The sequence below is a fragment of the Nicotiana tabacum genome, chromosome 2, assembly GCF_000715075.1.
Source record: "Nicotiana tabacum cultivar K326 chromosome 2, ASM71507v2, whole genome shotgun sequence".
NCBI classification, from domain to species: Eukaryota; Viridiplantae; Streptophyta; class Magnoliopsida; order Solanales; family Solanaceae; genus Nicotiana; species Nicotiana tabacum.
In genome coordinates this window covers 116758330-116774608 of record NC_134081.1, presented here as the reverse complement: position 1 = coordinate 116774608, position 16279 = coordinate 116758330, and the positions used below count along the sequence as shown (strand labels likewise).

Genomic DNA, 16279 nt, shown 5'->3' with positions numbered 1-16279 from the left:
TTCAAGCAAATCCATCAGTTGTTCTTTCAACTCTCTCAGCTCTGCAGGTGCCATTTCATAAGGAGGAATAGATATCGGCCGAGTATCTGGTAATGTGTCAATAGCAAACTCAATCTCCCACTCTGGCGGAAGGCCTGGAAGCTCATCGGGAAACTCATTAACCACCGGAATAGATTGAAGGGTCGGTGACTCTGCTTTCACATCCTGTACCCGAACTAAGTGATAAATATAGCCTTTCTGATCATCTTCCTTGCCTTGAGATAGGAAATAAACCTACCTCTCGGCGATGCAGTATTACCTTTCCACTCTAGAACTGGCTCCCCTAGAAACTGGAACCGAACCATCTTTGATCTACAATCAACGTTAGCATAACAAGAAGCCAACCAATCCATACCCATTATAATATCAAATTCTACCATATCTAGCTCAATCAGGTCCGCTACTATAGAATGACTAAGAACTCCTACTATACAATCTTTATATACCTGTCTAGCTATCACTGGATCCCCAACAGGTGTAGACATCTCAAAAGGTTTAATCAACTCAGGTTTTATCCTAAACTTGCTAGCAACCAATGGAGTGACATACGATAAAGTGGAACCTGGATCAATCAATGCATATACATCATATGAAGAGACTGATAATATACCTGTAATAACAACAGGTGACGACTCCTGATCCTGTCGACCCGCTAATGCATAAATGCGGTTCTGAGGACCGCTCGAACTTGATGCTCCACTTCTGCCTCTACCACGACCAGCCGGTGCCTGTGATCCTTGCCCAGGGGGGCGTACTGATGATGACGAACCAGCTATAGATCCTGCTGGCTGAACTATACCTGCACCACCTCTCATCGGACAATCTCTCATATCGTGGCCTGGATAACCACAAGTATAACAAACACCCAACCCCACGAGACACTGCTCGACATGATGCTTACCACACTGAGCACATCGTGGCAAGGGTAGCCTCATCTGACTTGACTCACCCCTATACTGAGAAAGAGAGGCCCTGGAACTCTGACTTGACCCTGAATATGTGGAACGATCAAATCTCCTACCGAAAAACTGAGGGGGTGCACTAGCTGATGGCTGAGATGGATACCTCAGGTACTGTTGTCTCTGACCACCTCGAAACTCACCAGAAGGACCTGAAGTTCTTGCTCTCTTACTCTGGCCCCTATCATGCTCACGATCGGCCCTTTGCTTCTGCTTACGCTCCTCTACACCCTGAGCGTATGCCTGAATACGAGAAATATCAATGCCTGGATGAAGTGAGACCGACATATAGTCATTTAGCAGGTACGGCTTCAACCCCATCATGAACCGATGAACCCGATCCTCCATCTTAGCTACAATAGTGTGAGCATACCTAGCCAAAGAATCGAACTAAAGGTTGTACTCCCGAACACTCATGCTACCTTGTCGAAGGGTTAAGAACCTATCAACTCTAGCCCGTCTAAGCTCTGGTGGCAAATAGTGATGAAGAAAAGCCTCTGTAAAATCCTGCCATACTGCTGGAAGGGCATCCTCACCTCTGGACAACTCCCAAGACTCGTACCAATTAATTGCAATATCCCGAAGTCTATAGGAAGCTAGCTCAACTGACTCACTCGCAGTGGCCTTCATTACCCTCAAAGTCCTCTGCATCATATCGATAAATACATGAGGGTCCTCATTTGGATCTGCTCTAATGAATATCGAAGGGTCCAAATTAATGAAATCACGAACCCTCGCACTAATGGCCCTATCTGCATGACCAATACCAACCTCCTGAGTCGAGCTAGTGCGGCCACTAACCAAGTCAATAACTGAATAGCATCTCTCATCTCCTGACCCGGTGCATCTGGATGAGGAGCTGGGGGTACTAGAGCGAGTGCTGGAGCTGGTTCCCCTCGGATCTCCTCTGGAAAGGGCAGGGTATGTGAAGTCTGAGATGGAGTCTCACTATGCAACTCTCCCCGAGACCTGGTAACTCGTGGCGCTCTACTTGTAGTCTCATCATCCACGGACTTGCCCTTCTGGGCAGTTGTAGCCTTCTTGGGCATCGCTGAAAATATAACATGTCGTTAGGAAAATGAATTCTTATATCGCACGATCTAAGATAAGATAGAAGAGTAACCATCCTAAATGTCCTGTAGCCTCCTTTCTATAAGTGTGGTGCACAACACACCCATAAACAAGACTCTACTAAACACGGTCTGTAGACAACTCTAGGACAGAACTGCTCTTATACCACTTTTGTCACTACCCAAACCGATGGGCTGTGACGAGTTCCCGAGTTTTACCTATCGAACACCCCTAAGAATTTATCTAAGATATAAACATGAAATAAGTGTAGGTCATGCATAAAGTCTGGAAATAAACTACTAATTCATATGAAAAACCTACGTGAGAAAACATGCCCAAAAGACATATATATATATATATATATATATATGTGGTAGGTTAGCCGACAAGGCCACATACTATCTAGCTATACATGACTGTCTACAGACCTCTATTAGAGTGTACAACTGTATAAAGGATGGGGCTGGGCCCCGTCGTACCCATATATATGTCAACACATCGTACCAAAACTCAAAGTAGCTCCGGATCAAATGGAGCACACCAACTCTCGCTGATCAAGGATCCTAAGAAGGGGGACCGTCAACCTGTCTACCTGCACTTGCGGGCATGAAACGCAGCATCCCTAGGCAAAAAGAGACGCCAGTACGAATAATGTACTGAGTATGAAAAGCATGAAAATAAGTACATAAAAGACATAGATGAAACATGGGGTAAAGAATTTCACCTGTGGGTCTAAATAACTTTGTGAATCCTGAAATATTTATAATGGCATGCATGTGCGTGTAAATGTCATATCATGCATAGGTATAGGTGTACATAACATCATCAAGCCTCTGAGGGCATCCCATCATATCATCTCGGCCACTGTGGGCAAAATTATCAACATATACCAGCTGATCAGGTGGTGGTGCGTATATAACGCCTTAACCTTTTTTCATATCCCATATACATATAATATACGCGTATATAACGCCTTCTGGTCATGGGTCAATGTACATGTATAAATGCATGAAATGCATAAGAAATACGTTAATAAGATTTCTCGAATATCATAAAATTAATATTCATTTCGGACAAACTTTATCAAATACGTATTTTTCTAGGACCCATGAACAGAGGATATAATAATAATTCACATGGAAAATCAAGAATATAGCCACCTCTAGTATTTTTATGAATAGAGTTATTTATGAACGTTGCGTATTTTGCTCATTTCGTTTGTATCATTTGGATCGTGCCAAAAAGAAAAAAAAATGATAGCCTTAACATACCTCAAGTCGTCAATGCAACTCAACAACAAGCTTATGACAACTAGCGCGCCAACTTATAGCAAAGAAATACGTGTACAATTTAGATAACGGTAGTATATTACATATCTCAAACGATAACTCGATTCTAAAATAAAACGGGCAGCATTTCCCCTGATTTTACTGCTCCCTCAAGCCTACTATAGGTGAGATACAAACATAATACAATCAGAAACTCAAAACCAACCTAATTACAATCCGGGATCTTTAATACAACAAAACCCCCAAATATACCATAATACACCCAATCAACAAATTATCAATTGGCCTGCAACTACAACGACGAGCGACCAACCTACTACCCTACCACATGTGGCATTTCTCCACGCCATTTTTATTCTTCCAAACTCCATAAATCAGTAGCACAATAGACATCCCAAAAGCAACACAAAACAGCCCACAAAACAGTCCACTACAAGTCAAATAACTCGAACTCACGGCTTTCGATCACCGTCCCGTGAGGTCTAACTATTAGGAAACGAATTTATCAACTTTTCTTGATATTTTAAAGCTTAAATACAGAAATTAGAAATTTATTAACTATTAAATACATTCCAAAACTCAAACTACAAAGAAAAAGAGAGGCGATATAGTGATACTTACGTCGTAGGGATCGTTCTGATGTTATCGCTTCTCGATTTCGTACCCGGGATGTTAGTATTATTTGAAGGTATTAGAGAGCTCACGGACCGTTTTCTTATGGTGCCTCTCGTCAGATTCTAAGTAAAATAAAGAGAGAGATGAGTTAAAGGAAATATATCAACTTTTGAAAAGTCAAAAGGTGCTAACTTGTCACCCTCTGATTCGTCCATCTTCCGACGCTTATATCTTTTTATCCGGATATCATATGAACAAACGGTTAAGAGCGTTGGAAACTACATTCCAAGACCTTAAATTTGGTATATAATATGTTCCAAAAATATCTCATATAGTATACGAAATTTATTTCTCAAAAAGCTCTATTATAGGCCAAATATTTAGTCGGTTTCTTTCCGCAACTTTAATCCGATTTTCCCCAAACTTTATGTATTTTTTCCAAACATCATATATAGTCATATTATGACTTTAAACTCATTTAAATCATGATTAACAAGTCTCATATTCATTATACATCACTTTGGGACGTACAGGGTGTAACACCTCGAGCATAGATCTTCTCGAGGGTCTCCCTCCGAGATCGGCACTAAGCAAGTTCAGCGACCCAATGTGCTCGAGTATCGGCGGTCTCGGCTGCCTCTCTTGCTTGGACCTGGGCAGCTTCAGCATCGGCTCGATAGACGGCCACGAGTGCATCTATATCGGCCTTTGCCTTTTCGGCGTCAGATTCGGCCTTGGCAAGTTCAGAGGCTAACCGAGCCTCGAGCTCCTCTATTATTCCTGCTTGAACCGAGCCTTTCTCCTTCATACTTTGAAGTTGGTTTTCGGCCGATGATAATTGGGCTCGAGCATCTTCTTTCTCTGCAGCAAAGCGGTCCATACCTTCTTTCCACTTCAAAGACTCCACTTTTATCACATCGACCTCCTCACGGAGTTTCCCGATCAACTCAATTTTCTGTTGCAACTGTGAGACTGAAAAATTAGCCATCGTTCCAGTATCGAGCCCATAGGCTTTTAAAAGTATCATTACCTGCTCGGAGAGATCGTTCTGATCTTGGTGAGCCTTGGCCAACTCAGCTCGGAGGTCTTTTATTTCCTCTCTCATTTGACCTAAGAGGAGTTTAAGGGAGTTCCTCTCATCCGTAACCCGTTGAAGGTCGGCCTCGTATCGACGCAGCTCGGTTCGGGACCGAAAACATGCTTCTCGATGAACTGTCGTGGCCTGCAAAGAAAGGAGGAACGAAGTTAGAAAAGAAAAGCAAATATAAAGGTAATGCCGACAAAATAATTTAAGGCTTACCTCATTCAAAACTTGCTGCACTCCGTGAAAAAGATCTGATGCATCACTAGTACCGGCAGCGTCCTCGACACCGGTAAACATGTCACGAAAGGGATCCTCTCCATCATGAGGCATGTCTAGTTCGAGGGCCCACAAAGCTTGGGCTTCCCGAATCGCCCCTGCGGAAAAAGCAGGGAAGATGGGCGAATCTTCGATTGCTATTGCCCCAAATGAATCACTTGGAGCATTCTCTTCGGTTCGAAGAGATTCGGGCAGAGTCGCTTCATACATACCCATTTGTTGGCTTCGATGGGAAGCATCTTCGATCTCCAACAACTCGGGGACTCTGCCCGAATTTTTCTCCGATATATCCTCAGTTCGAGGCGGAACCTTAAGAACCACCATCGATCCAGCTGCATGTGAAACGTTGGTGGTCTTCTTTGTTCAGGCCGCCAGCGCGGACCCATCATTTTCTTCTTCTTCTTCGTCTTCATCCCTTAGACGCAGAACTGACTCTACGGTCAAAGGAATGGTATTCTTGTTCGGCTTACGAGCTATCCTCTTCTTTGGTTTTGGATCTTCGGGAATGGAGGCTCTTTTCCTCTTATTATCTTTCACCGACTTTGGGACAGAGGCCGAAGCCTCTTCCTCGACGAACGAGGGCCTCAAAACCGCATCTTTGCACATACCTACATACGGGAAATTTTATTAAAGTGTATGGAAAGCATTTTGTTCGAACTACCAAAAAATACGAGAAAAGGGCTTACCAAGATTTTTGGCCTCCCATCGGCCCTTTGACAAGTCACGCCATGAGCGCTCGGCGTATACGGAGGTCGAAACTAGATCCCGTACCCAGTTCTTAAGATCGGGAGTTGCGCCGGGCATCCATGGAACCGCTGCATCACAAAAAGAGGGATATCAGTGAGAAAAGAAATGAAAGAACAAAATAGTAGGAGATAACAGCAGAATTACACTTACGCTTCATGTTCCACTCCTCGGGAAAAGGCATATTTTCGATCGGAATCAGGTCCGAAGTCCTTACTCGGACGAACCTGCCCATCCAGCCTCTATCTTTGTCCTCGTGTATGCTCGAGAACAGAGCCTTGGTAGCTCGACGCTGAAGTTTTATTAATCCTCCTCGAAAAAGGTAAGGACGGTACAATCGGATGAGATGATCAAGGGTGAAAGGCATCCCCTCAATTTTGTTCACGAAGTATCTTATCAAAATAACGATCCGCCAAAAGGAATGGTGAATCTGGCCTAGGGTTATTAGCTATTTACGACAAAAATCTATGATAACAGGGTCGTGGGGACCTAACGTGAAAGGGTAAGTGTACACACTTAAAACCCCTTTTCACGTGAGTAGTAATATCCTCTTCGGGAGACGGTACTACCACTTCTTCGTTCCCCCAGTTACAATCTTTTTTCATCTGCTTGATGTACCCCCCATCCCCCATCATCGAACAAATATATCTCGATACGAGCTCGCATCGGCCGGGAACCGTCGAACCTTTATCGAGATTGAAATCGGAGGTAAGAACACACACCGCCGGAACGCACTCCTCAGGCCGTGGATCCGCTGGTGCTTTGTCGGCGGCGGATTGGGAGGAAGAAGCGTTTTCTTTTGGGGGGACTATTTTTGATGTCTTTACCATTTTTTGATTTGAAGAAGGTGATAAAGATTTGGTGATTTTTAAGAAGAATTTTGCAGGAAAGAATCACAGATCTACGAATGAACTCAGAAAAAACTTAGAAAATTTGGGAGATTGAAGACGTAAAAGTGATAATTGGTGAAAAGAATGGCTATTTATAGATTGAAACAATGACGGTTCAATATCAGAGGTGGCCGAACACCTTCTGACACGCATTAAATGCCTTGGGAAGCTAAACCGACGGACAGCTATCATATACGTCATGGTCGAGCTCAATGCAAACATCAGCTTATATCTAATCGAGCCATTGAGAAATCATGTTGTTTCTCGCTACATCCTTCTCGAGAAACGAGGGGACTATCTGTATACGGTAAAAATCGGTTAGTCCTTCGTACGGACTGGTTTGAATAGTAATACATTGGATCGGAGAAGCGCCTTCATAGTATCAGGTCGAGGTCCGAAGTCGGGTCACCAAGCTTCGAGCCCGAAGGACCGATCAACGTCGAGCTCGATGTTATTATCAAGCTCGAATCCAAATCGAACTATGATGCAAAGTAAAGTTATCGAGCTTATGATTCAGAGACCGACCAACACTAACCCCGAATCTATACAGGGACCCGAGTCAGAATCGAGCTCGAGTCAAGATCGAGAGCTCGAGTTAATATCGAGCTCACAGACAAGAGTCATTGCAATCTCACTAGATGAGAGAATCTTGGCAGGAATCATGGAAAAACTGATTTATCATGGGTCTCCCACTATGTATTTTTAATTATATCTAATAGTAGGATCCTCCACTATAAAGAAGATGGCTACATTTGTGTAAAGGACAGTTTTTGCTTACATTGTAATTCAAGCATCATATTCTCCTATATTCGAGAGTTGTTCTTTTAAGCTTCATTAATTGATTCATCTTGCTTAGTTTTAGAAATCATCTTCTTTCCAACCTTGTTTATTTTGCATTATTTGTAATTCATATTTGATATTTCTATTTATCCTTACGATTTGTATTAAACTATACCACATATCCTTAGAACTACGTACAAATTTAACTATATCTGTTTTTCGGGTAAATATATATAATTAACTTGGCACTCTAAATACTAAAAGTCTTTAACGGCACTGATACAAAAATAATGGTGCCTCCATTGCATTCTGCTGATCCCTCGAAGCTATGTTGGCCCAAGGGTAGTCTAACCACCATTCGCCCGAAAAATTATATTACGAATAAGATAAAATATTACTTGTTATTGATTAAAAATATACTTTGAATATCCTTGCATAGCGCACTGACAAATTTGAACACCCTTATTGAATTTTTCGGTTTCGCCACTGGTTAAATATATCAACAAGGTCTCAGCATCCAAATGATCTGCTCACTCTTGGTCAAACTGGCCAAGCACAACACACACCACTGCGTCTGTGCTCATCTTATATCATTATTTGACTTAATAATCCGCACATTTTGCTTATACATGTAAATTAAGTACCAAAAAGACTACTGACAAATTACTTAAACACACAAATCGACGGCAAAGCAGAATCTAGTTTTAAGGTATCGCTGGTTTAAGAGGCGACCTACTCTTAAAGAGTTTTTGCCAGACCCTACTTTTTTGACCGAGATGGAGATCACTATTAGGCTATAAACCATCCATTACTGGAGTTTAGTTCACAGACACGTTCAACTTCCCTATGTTTGGAAATAGAAAAAAGACGAGCAACGGAAATTAGGAGCAAATGGAAGAGAAAACAGAGAAAAATAACTACTCCAGTATCTTTCCTTTCTATAATTTACGTGGAAAATAAGAAATAAAAGAAAATTAGTTTTCAGTTTCATTAGCTTAAATTGGTGGATCTAAGAAGATATTGATTTTATTTTCCTTAATTTCTTTCCGCGTATTCTTCTCAAACCAAAAAAGAACAGCAACGTTCTCTTCTTCTTTTTTTCTTTCTCTAATTTACAAGAAAAGAAGATTCTTAGTTCTGTTAAAATAATTTGTAGTTCTATGTATTTCATTTGTGGCTTCAACAAATTGTTGTGCTTTAGAAGTTTTGTCATAATCAGTTCTATGCACTTAAGCTCCATATAGTTAATACAAACATTCTCCCTATTAGATAAAAAATAATTCATATTAAAATTTGCTCGTGAAACTACACATTGTTTCGGATGATGGATAGCCATTTCTGGAGTGCACCATCTAAGTACCAGCAACATTAGTAACTTCTGCCTCAGCCTACCTAGATCAATCAAAATATACAAATTTGATTCAACAAAATAATCATTCTGAAAATTGAGCAGACTCAAAAACAGAACCAGGTATTCCAGACACTCAAGTACAATCCAAAGATGGTAGATAGAACTAATCCTTTTTCCCACTCTTCAACGCAACCAAATTCTTGCCCCTTCAGATCGTAGCAAACAGATAGCAAGGACCTATAAAAATGGAGCAATTTCACGCTTCCAAGGACATCTTATAGAAGATTAAATACAGCAAAATGTAACTCAAGATACAATGTAATAAAGAAGTTACAAATCTCATTCATACTGACATTCTGTACGCTTGACCTATGATGGCCATAACTGAGACAATGGTTTCCCTTTGTGGCATGCCATCATACAGTCAAGAATAACCTCTCTAAGCTTTTTCTCTATATCTTCAACTGGAAGGGTTGCATCTATAACCTGCAATAAATCAAAGAAACAACATCAACTAGGCAAAGCTATCTCTAATGCTTCGGATCAAAATCTGATCAACCTGTTTTTTTGTTCAAGAATACAGTGAATTTATGTATTCATAGAAGAAAACAGAAATGTCAGATACTACTAAGAGTTTTACATGTTTCTGTTTAGTTACCATAGACATGCTATATTTGATTTTTTTTAAAAAAATTGATTGGAAAAATCACATCTACTCAAAAAGTACTGTTACCGCCTATTGTGTTATCAGAGTAGTTGTATACTTCAAGTAAACAACCATTTCTATTTCCGTACACAAAAGGATGACTAAAATGCACCTTCCACGAGGAATCACGAAGAGCCAAATAAGATCTGGCGACCTTTTTCTGAAACTCAAGCTGCTCGTATCTTTCACCTCCATAGCCTCCTCTATCAGCAGCTTTCTAGTTATTACAAAATCAAATCATAAATACAGTCATATTAGCAACAAAAAAAAGCATTTTCATACTCATTAAAAAAAAATATATAGTTGATTAAGAATAGTTAACATGTCAACTGTCTCAATAAGAAACCTGAAAATATATAACGTAAAATATTGCAGATCATCCTCAATAACAGAGTATAAGGAAATTGCATTGACGATATCTCTGAATTTAGACAAGTGAAAAGGAAAATAAATAAATCGAAACTACCTCAGGTGATATGTCGAGGTATACAACCAGATCTGGAGCTAACAATCCTATTTCTGGGGCCTGCAGTGAAAAATCTCAGTGTTAGACTTGCTCGGAGATGAAATTGCAACATCAATGAAGTAAAGACATGATTTTACCTTACACCATTCAATATCAAGTCCCTTGGCAGATGAAAATGCCACCCCAGAATAAGAATAGCGATCAACAATGAGAGTAGTTCCACTCCTCAGCTTGCCCTCCATTAATGATCTGTAGTTAGCTGACAGAAATTAAAACCTTCCGGGCGCACCAGGATAAAGAATGTAACTACAATGATTAGAAGCCAACTCACTGTAAATTTTCTTATATACTACCTGACCTGGAATGAAAAATGTATGCAGCCAGACCAAGGTAAAACTTCTCAGTTAAATGACAATGGTATTTAAGGATTTCAAAAGCAGAATTCAATTTGTGCCATTATACTTCTTTGTTTTCATCAACACCTTTGCTTGAAAACAAAACTACAAAGGGAACAGAAATTTTTTTTTAAAAAAAAGGCATATATCATTAGCTTATGCATTTTGGTGAGAACTTCCAACCATGTTACCTGAATTACCAATGTTGAACTAATCAAGGAAAAAAGGCAAAAATATTTGCACATCCGAACTAGTTCCTCTTTTAAGTTCATTATTAAGCACTGTTATTAATTGAAGACCACAACATAAGTTTCATGCTTTCTGATAGTAAGATTGACAAACTAAATTATCCTCACATTTCCTGGCAAATGACAATCATAGATAGACAACTTGTCATGAATTCTTCAAACTGATAGAGCAGGAAGTCTACACCACTTAATTCCTTTTCCATCTATTATACAATGTTATTTTCATTTTCTAGGTCAGCAAGGAAAGGTCTTCTTTATCAGTTTGAAAATAGCAAGGAAGAAACTGGGAATTATTAGCAAAAGATAATGCATTCTAACATGTTTTCTTGAAAATCAGTTTCTATTTTTTGACTAGCAGACAATATGAGAAATACCAACTAATATACAGACAGAGTAACTGAGTCATGTATTTCCAATAGCATAAAAGAAGTCTCAGCATTCAAACCATCAGTTCAGCAATGACTAGCCAGCATATCAAATATGGGGGATATATGCCTGCTGGCTAGCCAGTTGGTTGATCAAAAATCAACCATCTTAACAATTTCATCTCCACATATACCTAAAATAGAAAGGGTCTTCAGAAGAAGGAATAATTCAAATGATAAATGACAAGCCTAACTATTTTTGACAGATGATATGACCAAGTATTAAATTCTGGCAGACAGGTGATCGTTGTGTATCGGAGACATTGGGCATCACAATATAAGACTACACATCGGCAACACAAGTCAGGCTATGTGAATTAGAACAAACCTCTTCTCCCAACGATTAGCACTGAAGAGAAGATGTATTGCATGGTCATCCAACTGCGACTCATTAGCAAGATAAGAAGAAATCATTTGCCCCACACCTGTATTTCTGTCAGGAAATCTCCACGACTCAACTGAATGTCCCTGCTCATCCAAGTATTTGTACAGTCTGCCAGATTGAGATGTCTTTCCACAGCGGTCCAGACCTTCTAAAACAATTAAGGCACCTCTGGAACTGCTGTGCTCTTTGTTCTCCATATGAATTAGTCTCAAAGGCTTAAAAGGTAAACTCAAATCCAAGCTACACTTCAATGAAAACCAAGCTGCCCAAGTTCCAAATTTTCTCGGGAAAGTAGAAATCACCTTTGGTACAAAGCTTCTGCCGGAGAACAAAGTTTCCTCCACTTTTAAATTCCTTCGCAAAGAAAGTTAAGCACAAACCATTTTAATAAACTAGATCTCCATGACATATAGAGAAAACTCTGCAAGCTCTTCTTCTTTAAGCTGTGTCATCAAATTCCAACATGCACTCATATCCATAGGCAGATCTAGGATTTGAACTTTATGGGTTCGAGTACAAATTCTATCATAGCACAATCGATTTAGTGGGTTCAAAATATATTATTTGTAATGTTTTAGTGAATATTTGAGCATATATACATAATCTAAGCTAAAGCTACTAGGTTCATATGAACCCGTTTCAATTACCCTACATACGCCCCTGCTCATATCATCCACTACACAATAAAGATAATTGCCCTGTGGATTATACTCTTGTTGGCATTTCATCAAGCATAATATGGGCGTATACATTTTGCATCAAGTGAACGGATTACGATAATTAACTAATCATTAATTCAAATAATTTTTCATGAGGAAGGTACATAACAAGAAAGGACATAAGAAAGAAGGGGGAAAAAGGGGGGGGGGGGGAGAGAGAGAAGGAAATTAAACATTTGTTCATTTTATTTGATAAAGGATTCACCAATTCTAAACAAAATATCAATCAATCAATGGATATTTAAGAAAAAACAAATTTCAGCAAAGCAAAGATGAAGCGTTAAGGAAACTTACAATGTCCTTGTGATGTTGAAAATGCAGGCATGTGTCATATCACCGTGAATATCTACTACCTGTTTCCCGCGTCTGTTTTGAAAAGTCTCAAATTTTTTCGCGCCTTTGGTTCTTTTTTATTTTTATTTTATTTTAATACTATTAATATTTGAAGGACACGAGTCGGTCAGTTATTTTTAAGTACCTCGTATATTTTGTATGAGGTATTGTAAAATATAGCACCTTTACATAAATAGCCACTGGGTTTCACTATTTATTTTCTTAGCCATAATATATAAATTATATACTAATTATACACCTATTATAAATGAATTATAATTGAGATAGAGGCCAACTTCTTCATTATCGCTTTCACGTGTAAATCAATTGGTGCAAATATGGAATCTGATATGCTTACAACTCTAGGATTCTGGCTACTTAGCGCCGAGAAATGCAGCCAACTCGAAACCAGAGTTTAAACTATAGTGCAAAAGTCCTCAAGGGACAACAAACACAGATTTTTACGATACTTGACCTGTGGAAAAGAATTAAGCTCACTAGTAAGCGAAGTACTTAGACATATATAATTAAATTATCAAAAATGCATTCTTTCTAACGGTTTAAGTGTTTCTAGATGAAATAGTAATTCAATTCAATGTCACCTTTAATGGTGGATTCTTGCATGGATGACCGACCAATAATGAAGATGTTCTTGCGTATGATACCAGTAGGACAAACATAGTAGATGTTTACCCGAAAAAACGGATAGAGTTAAATTTATACGTAATTCTAATGGTATGTGGTATAACTTGACACAAATCATAAGAATAAATAAGAATATCGAGTGGTGACTATAGAGAATGAAAAATAAACAAGGTTGGAAAGAAAATGATTTATGGATTAGGCAAGATAAATCAATCTATGAAACTAAAAAGGATAACTCTTTAATATATGAGTGTATGATGCCTCAGTTATAATATATGCAAAAACTTGTCCTCTTACATAAATATAGCCATCAATTTTATAGTGGGGGATCCTACTTTAGATATAATTAAAAATACATAGTGGTGAACCCATGATGATTCAGTTTTTCCCTAATTCCCGCCGAGATTCTCTCTCTCAGTGCGGCTGCAACGGCTCTTGTCTATGAGCTCGATCCTGATCGGACTCGGTATTGGTCGTTATTGGTTGGTTTCCAGCTTTAGAGTTCGATGCGGGTATGAGATCGATGCTGACTCGGGGTCTGGTAATGATTTGGGCTCGGTATTGGTTGGCCTCTGGCCCTTAAGCTCGATTTAATCACATTTTATCATAGTTCGATTTGGACCCGAGCTCGATAATGACTTCGAGCTCGGTATTTGACATGTACCTAAAATCTTAAGCTCGTTTGTGCCATCTTCGGATCCATCTCGATTTTATGAAGACTTTCTTCGGTCCATTATGATCCCATCTCGATCAGTCGTACGAAGGCCGAAATCAGTTTCGACCGTATACAGATAGTCCCCTCGTTTCTCGGAAAGGATGTGGCGAGAAACGATATGATTTCCCAACGGCTCGATTGGATATGCGCTGACGTTTGCATCGGGCTCGATCATGATGCACGTGATAGATGTCCCGTCGGTTTAGTTTTTCAAGGCATTTAATGTGTGTCAGACGATGGTCGGCCACTGTTGATACTGAACCGACATTGCTTAATCTATAAATAGCCCTTTTCTTTACCATTTACTACTTTTGCATCTCCAATCTCCAAATTTGATAAAGTTCTTTCTTGCATCTTATGAGTTTATCTGCAAATCTGTGATTTTTCACTGCAAAGTCTCTCTTCAAAAATACCAAATCTTTGTTACCTCCTTCTATTTTCGATCTTTAAATCTAAAAATGGCGAAAACATCAAAAATCATTCCTCAGAAAGAAAAAACTTCTTTTTCACAGCATGCCGCCAATAAAACACCGGTGGAGCTACGGCCTGAGGAGCGCGTTCCTGGGGCGTGTGTTCTTACCTCCTATTTTAAGGTCGACAAAGGCTCATCGGTTCCCGGCTGATGTGAGCCAGTATCGAGTTATATGTGATCGATAACTGAGGGGCACCTCAAACAGCTAAAGAAAGATTGCAATTGGGAGAACAAAGCAATAGTAATCACGTCTCCTGAAGAAGATATCACCACTTTCGTGAAAGAGTTTTTAAGTATGTATACTTACCATTTCACGTTAGGTCCCCTTGACCCCGTTATTATCGATTTCTACCGTCAATATCAAATAACCCTAGGCCAGATCCATCATTCTTTTTGGCGGATCATTTTTTTGATCCGTTACTTCGTGAACAAAATCGAGGGGATGCCTTTCACTCTCGACCGTCTCATTCGATTGTACTGCCCTCGCCTCTTTCGAGGCAGGTTAATAAAACTTCAGCGCCAGGCTACCAAGGTTATGTTCTCGAGCATAGACGAGGACAGGGATCGAGGTTGGATGGGCATGTTCGTTCGAGTGAAGACTTCAGACCTGATTTCGACTGAAAAGATGCCATTTCGCGAGGAGTGGAACATGAATCATAAGTGTAATTCTGCTGTTATCTCCTACTATTTTGTCCATTCATTTCTTTTCTCATTGACATCCCATTTTTGTGATGCAGCGGTTTCTTGGATTCCCGGTTCAGTTCTCAATCTCAAGAACTGGGTACAGAATCTAGCTTCGACCTCCACGTATGCCGAGAGCTCATGGCGTGATTTGTCGAAGGGCCGATCAGAGGCCAAAAATCATAGTAAGCCTCTTTCTCGTATATTTGGTAGTTCGAACGAGATACTTTCCATATACTTAAATCAATTTTCTTGTATGTGGGTGTGGGCAAAGATGCGGTTTTGAGGCCCCCGTCCATCAAGGAAGAGGCTTCGGCCTCTGTTCCAAAATCGGTGAAGGATAATAAGCGAAAAAGGGTCTCCGCTTCTGAAGATCCAAAACCGAAGACAAGGATGGCTCATAAGCCGAGGAAGAATACCATCCTTTTAACCATAGAATCAGTTCTACGTCTAAAGGATGAAGAAGAAGAAGAAGAAAACGACGGGTCCGTGTTGGTGGCCCGAATAAAGAAAACCATCAGCGCCCCAAAGGCAGCTGAATCGATGGTGATTTATAAAGCTCCGCCTCAGACTGAGTAGATATCGGAGGAAGGTCTGGGCAGAGTCCCCGAATCGTTAAAGATCGAGGATGGTTCCCACCGAAGTTAACAAGCAGTGGGTATATCAGAAGGGACCGGTCCTGAAGCTCTCCGAACTAAGGAGAACGCCCCAAGCGAGTCGCTTGGGGCAATAGTAATCGGAGACTCGCCCACTCTCCCTGCTTTTTCCGAAGGGGCGATTCGGGAAGCCCAAGCTTTGGGGGCCCTCGAGATAAATTGATCTCATGAAGGGGAGGACCCCTTCTGTGATTTGTTTACCGGTGTCGAGGAAGTTGCTGGCCCTAGTGATGTGTCGGGCCTTTTATGTGAAGTGCAACAAGATCTAAATCGGGTAAGCTCTAACTTCCTTCGTTGATACCACTTTCATGTTTGCTATTATTTTCTAACTTCTT

At 40.2% G+C, this 16279-nt stretch overlaps 1 protein-coding gene across 2 annotated transcripts; it reads right to left on the bottom strand.

Annotated features, from left to right (window-relative positions):
• Positions 1 to 9015: 9015 nt before the first annotated feature.
• Positions 9016 to 12884, bottom strand: LOC107767328 (thymidylate kinase-like). 2 transcript variants are annotated; one of them, XM_016586295.2, is made up of 7 exons: positions 12737 to 12884; positions 11667 to 12077; positions 10408 to 10519; positions 10271 to 10330; positions 9917 to 10021; positions 9452 to 9584; positions 9016 to 9335 (listed from the first exon to the last, which is right to left on the bottom strand). In XM_016586295.2, the coding sequence occupies exons 1-6, from the start codon at positions 12772 to 12774 to the stop codon at positions 9468 to 9470; spliced, it is 843 nt and encodes a 280-aa protein (XP_016441781.1). In that variant the 5' UTR covers positions 12775 to 12884; the 3' UTR covers positions 9016 to 9335; positions 9452 to 9467. The 2 variants fall into 2 exon arrangements, with proteins under 2 accessions (XP_016441781.1, XP_016441782.1); XM_016586296.2 differs by having other exon boundaries at positions 11667 to 12041; positions 12737 to 12874.
• Positions 12885 to 16279: the final 3395 nt, after the last annotated feature.